Genomic DNA, 5,847 nt, shown 5'->3' with positions numbered 1-5,847 from the left:
CGTGGTTCCGGTCACGTAGCTCGGTTACATTCAGACAGACAGGCCAGAAGTCACAAGTGGCCACACCTGGTTCCCTGGATAGCTGGAATGTGAGGCGGGTTCCGCTAAGATTAGCAGTTAATTGGGTGAGGGGCAGGTTTTGTCAATAGAACATAACTATGGGTGTGAGGTTCTCTGCAGACTCCCTAGAGTGATGGTTCCTGTAATGATTGTTAGTGGGGAAATGGCTCCTGACAAGCATTGGTTGCGCTAGCTGCATTTAGAGTGTTGGGTACCCACACACAGCGGCCAGCTGCAGAACCGGTCCCTTTACTGTAGAGGTGTCCGTTGGTCAGTGTGGCTCCTCTTCAGGTTATGCCTTCACCTGTGCTTTGCTTCCTCCCGTGCCGCCTTCTGACCTAGGTTTGGCATCACTGGAGTTTCCTTCCAGTTGAGGCACCCATAAGCCAGTAGACAGAAGGGTTCATAGGAGCACAGCGAAAAAGATGAAGGTGCTGAAGAAAATATGCACAGGCAAGAACAAAAGTGCTGAGATGGTTTAGACTGGAAGGAAGAAGGCTGCGGGGAGTCATTATAATGGTCTATAAATACATTAAACAGATAATGTAGAGGAGGCAGTATTCCCATTAGTCAGCTTAGACCAAGCCAGAAGCATTAAGCGTAAGTTCCTTCAGAAAGGAAAATTCAGGTTATTTAAGGCAAGGGAGTGCAGGGAAGAGGGAGGGAGGGCTGCTTGCATCCAACACAGAGCAGGGTGAGACAAGTTGCCAAAGGACGGGAAGGCATCCGCTCTGCTGGACCCACTCAAAGCTAGGGCTTATGTCCTATTTGTGGAGGATGGCTTTTCACAGTAATGAAATCAATTCTACTAAGAGCAGCTGAGTTGATTAACCAGCGCTCTACAGGTTCTTTCCAAATGGAATAATTCAGAGCTTTCCCTGTGGATGGATGTACACACACACACACACACACACACACACACCCTTTAGAAAATAACAACTCATACCATTTTTGCCTTTTGGATTCTTTCATTTTCCTCACACACTTGTCATCAGCCGCTGATTCCACCCATGTCCCCCCACCGGATTCCTCCAGTGTCCACTTCTTATGCTTGTCTGTAGTTTGCAAATCAGATTCTTTCCCCAAAGTCAGAATTCATTCCTCTGAGCTCAGTCATGTGTATTCAGCAGATCTGTTTGATTCTGGTCTTAGAAGTTTGTTAATTTTTGTGCTTTATAATTCAAAATAGGGAACTCGTGTAAGTATGCTGTCTCTGCAGGAAAGGTGTGTGTGTGTGTGTGTGTGTGTGTGTGTGTGTGCGTGCATTTGTGCATGTATGTATATGTATGTGTGTATGTGCATATGTGTGTGCGTAAAAGGGACCCATATGAAAAATACATTGTTAGATTTGTTTTAAGTAAAATTTCTTTTATCTATTACCCAAAATACCATCCTCTTTATTTTTTTTTCTATTTCTCCAGTCCTTCTTGTATCTTAAACTATTTCTAGCAATTTCTGCCGTGTGCTTGGAGTTATAGGAGAGTTCTTATTTTACAGATGTCCAAGTTTGATAAAGAGACTTTACATGCAGTAAATATTTCTAACTTTCCACAGGAATTTGGAAATATCCCAGGTGATAAATGACTAATTAGTCATTATATCTGAACCAGAAAGAAGGCTTTTCTGACCGATCTTTGGAACTAAACAAGTATTTTTAAAACAGGAAGATCATTACAAGTCAGAAGGCATCAAAGCCACAGCGTTTGAGCTGTAATGAGGTCCTCCGTTCATATTTGGACCACCAGTAGTGGCACACAATGTCATATCTAATTGTTGCCCCATAAGTCTGCGTGTTGTCGGAAAACACCTAATTAGATTCCCACAACCACCTCGTCTCTAGCCAGAAGCTTTAATCCACTGCTTTCAGTGGCTAGCATTCCCTAGGAACTTACAGAGCGTGAAACTTAGAGGAAAAACAGGATGGTGGGGAAGCTAATCATCTCTTTTTTCTTACAGAAACAAAGACAGAATACCCATGAACAACATCTTCTCAGGGTCCAAGCAGTCTGGCCCTCGCTTTACTGGGGGTGGATTTCCCCTCAACCACTCATCCAAGGTGAAGTTGTAACTGGAAGTTGCTGGTTGGATCAAACTCAACAGCTCAGGAAATTTACTCTGGAGCCTTGTGGCAGAATTGCCCTCTAAATCCCTCAGATCATAGATTTCTAGAAAAGCTGGCGGCCAGCTTTCCAGAATGGGATGAGGTGAACAACTATCAATGTTTCGTTTATAAGAGCAATGACGTCGTACCCGAAGCACATGGACATTAACAGACTGTAATTGGAGCTCTTTAACTAGGCTGGCCCTTGGCATAGAGCTGATCTCTTGTTACAATCCCACTGACTGACTTAAGATGCACCAGGTTTAGAAATTCGGGCTGGGTGAAGCTTTGGGTATTAACTTCTCTATCATAGATATTTGAGCACTTGAAGATTTTTGTATGTAAAAATATTTTATATGGAAAAATGCAGCGCATGTCCTCCCGTCTTATTAGTGAAAATCTGTTTTAATTATTCCTCATTAACAAGTCATGGGATGAAAGCAGGACACGCTAGTGGGATTTCAACGGAGTATGTTAAGAGTGGTTTCCATTTCAGGCCTGGGGTAGGGAAATCCAGTCTGAAGAGAAATGCCAATAAATAACTTCATCATAAAAAAAAACTTTGTAGAGACATTGATCTTTGCTTTGGTAGAGCCTGTCATTAAAGTTTAAAATGACTGAGAGAAATGTTTAACGTAAGGATTTGAGTCAGAGGACCCAAGACTGAAAATGGAAGGATTCGCTGCTGTACTTCGGAGGCCTTGTGCTTGAAGGTGGAGTTGTTTAGCACCAGGATCTGTTTGGCTCTCAGGCTGCCACATAGCACTTTGAGCCACAGAATCCTGATGTGGGATGCCCCTTTGTGTGCAGTAAATATGTTTTGTTACCATTGGTTAATAAAGAAGCTGATTTTGGCATAATAGAGTCAAGCGGGAAATCTAAGCAAAGATAAAGGGAAAAAGAAGGCAGAGTTAGAGAGATGCCAGCAGCCACTGGGGAAGCAAGATGTGATGCAAGAAACCATGAGTCTTGTGGTAAAATATAATATAATAGAAAGGGTTAATTTAAGATGTTAGAGCTAGCTAATAATAAGCCTGAGCTAATAGGCCAAACAGTTTGCAATTAATATTAGGCTTCAGAATGGTTATTTGGGAACTGGCGGGCGGGAGAAAATCCTCTAGTTACAGATTTCACTGTGTTTTCTTTTTTGTTGAAGACCCAATTATGTGAGCATCATTCACAGTTACTTTATTCAATGTTCACTCAGTAATACCTTGGCCATCTCTCTTACAATAACTTCATTTCTGTATTTTTTTTTTAAAATTACCAAAGAGCAAGTATCTCAGGAATGAACAAGAGCACCGTTGTGGGACATTTGTGTACTCTGTGAAGATGAGTTGCTGTGATTGGTGTAATAAAGAGGTGAATAGCCAATACCTAGGCAGGAGAGGACAGGCGGGACTTCCAGAAGAGAGAGAAAGGAAGTCAGAGGGATTAATCTAGGTGCAGGAGATGCCAACAGGATGTGGAACAAGTTAGACGTACAGGAGAGAGGAAAGGTAATCCAGCCGTGTGATGGAATGCAGACTAGTAGAAACAGGTTAATTAAGTTATAAGAGCTAGTTAGAGAAAGCCTAAACTAAGGCTACACTTTCATAATTAATAATAAGTCTCTCTGTCATTATTTTTGGGCTGGCAGTCCTGACAAGAAAGCTTACTACATAATATAAGTGAAACATTTGAATGTTCCATCTGTGTTCATGGCCATGATTCCCAAGGTCAGCATCATCATCCAAGATGCTTGATCAGATGGTACCAGAAGGTGGGACTGAATTGAGTCCACTGAGGCTGGGGCTATCGCTTAGGTGAGGCTCCCCAGAAGCTGACCAATGACAGAGGAGTCCATGAGAGTGTTTTACTACGTGGTGATTCCACAAAAGCAGGAAAGAGGATGCGGAAGTGAAATAGCAGGCCATGGAAGGCATGCAAAGTCAATCTCTGTTTGCAGCAGAACATAGAATACACTCTCGTCAGTGCTCAGAGTTTTACCATGAGGGATGATAGGGCTTGGATGACTATAGCCTCACACTGTTAGCCACCAGCCAAGGGCTGTTCTGCAGGGACTCTTCTGGTTCTCCCTGCCTGTAGGCAATGCAGGCCCTTGCTGCTCCCTGGCAGGCCTTGGACAAAGGGATAGCAGGTATTGACTGCTGAAGTGGAAAAGGTTAAGAGGTCAAGGGGACATGGGATAGCTTGTGTCATCCCATGCTGCTCTCTGATTTGGACCAGAGTAAGACGGTCGGTCACAGGTAGAAAGAAACCTTAGTGTCCATGGAGATATTGTGAGGTGTTCTCCTAAGCCCTTTGAGCACTGTACATGGGTGGAGAAAACGGGGATGTTTCCTAGAGAAGTTACCAAGAACATTTTAAATCCAGAAGATCACAATGGGAGCCAGATATGGGTGATGCATGCAATGGCAGAGACAGAGGATTGGGAATTCAGGCCAATCTTGATTACAAGGCCAGTCAGATTTAAGCCTGTGCTACAGAAGACCTTGTTTCAAAACAAATGAATGTACAAATCAGTAGAGTTAGGTAAGGTGGTGCATGCCTGTAAGTCCTGCACTTGGGAGGCAGAGAGAGGGTGATCACAAATTCTATCTTCGTGTGGACAAGGATAAGGGTGGTTATATCTCAGTGGTAGAACCCTTTCTTGGGTGTACAGTGTTCTATATTTAATGCTAAGCACTAAAAAAAAAACACAGTGGAACCATTTCCATTTCTAAAAAGTCACCAACGATATTTTCCCTCAGAGCAATACATTGTGTAGATAAAGCTAACCCTTACTGTTTCCCATCTGTGCAGAGACGTTTTCTGAACTATAACTAAGGGCAAGTTCATTCTGAGCTGTTGAGAGGGCTCTCTAGAAGAGGCTCACCTCTGATTCTTGATCGATCCCAGGATGGCAAAGATCCTGAAGCCATCTTCTGGGTTCGCAGCCTGACTCGTAACAGTGAGTTGTTCTGAAGTGTGGATGAATTCCATCACATAAGCTTAGAGTACTGCCGGGCATAGAGTGTGCAATGTGTACGTGTATGTTTGTGCACATGTATAGTGGATACACAGAAGAGAGAACTAATATGTCTGGGGAAGAAAAGCAGCTACATAATTCTTACAAACTCTAAAGGTGATTCTACAATGCTCATACAGGGTGGATGACATTCAAACGTCTGGATGAAGCTTGATTTGGTAATTAGTTTATAATTACCACACTGTGTAAAATGCCACATTGTGTGCTTTATGAAATTTATATGCACTATTATTAAAATCTTGGGGAAAAGAAAATCTTATATAAAATAGTAATGTATCATAATAAATTTACAAACAAAAGTAAAAAAAACACCAATTTGAAGATAAGCTGCAAACAGAGTTTGACTTTGCATACTTTTTACCATCAAAAATTGGAATTTTCTGTTGTCATTCAGTCACCATAGAAAAAGACCTAGTGACCTCTGCTGTCCTCTCTTTCCTGGGCGATCGCCTGCACCACCAAAAGGGAGCCTATGTCCAGGACAGAAGAGGCTCTGGGAGCTCCATGAGGCTCCACTACATGATGTGTGTTATGTCCCAGTGGAAGAGTGCGTAAGGCTGGAAATAGCAAAGGCTCAGTACTGGAAGCAATAGCCATTTAGGTGCACGTATTTCCACCGTAGCCACGGCACATAAATGGATCGTTAAAGACACTG

General features: G+C 42.7%; 1 protein-coding gene across 2 annotated transcripts in view; it reads left to right on the top strand.

Annotated features, from left to right (window-relative positions):
- The window catches only part of Cfap58 (cilia and flagella associated protein 58), a 120,802-nt gene extending 115,396 nt beyond the window's left edge, over nt 1-5,406 (top strand). For both annotated transcript variants that reach the window (XM_050145021.1, XM_050145016.1), the window contains exon 18: nt 2,017-5,406. In XM_050145021.1, the coding sequence (XP_050000978.1) occupies nt 2,017-2,128 (112 nt within the window). In that variant the 3' untranslated portion in view covers nt 2,129-5,406. The remainder of the gene's footprint in view (nt 1-2,016) is intronic.
- The last annotated feature ends 441 nt before the right edge of the window (nt 5,407-5,847 follow it).

The sequence above is a fragment of the Alexandromys fortis genome, unplaced genomic scaffold, assembly GCF_014885135.2.
Source record: "Alexandromys fortis isolate MF-2015 unplaced genomic scaffold, M_Fortis_MF-2015_v1.1 scaffold_16, whole genome shotgun sequence".
NCBI classification, from domain to species: Eukaryota; Metazoa; Chordata; class Mammalia; order Rodentia; family Cricetidae; genus Alexandromys; species Alexandromys fortis.
The sequence above is the reverse complement of the archived record's forward strand: the minus strand, read 5'-3'. Positions and strand labels throughout refer to the sequence as shown.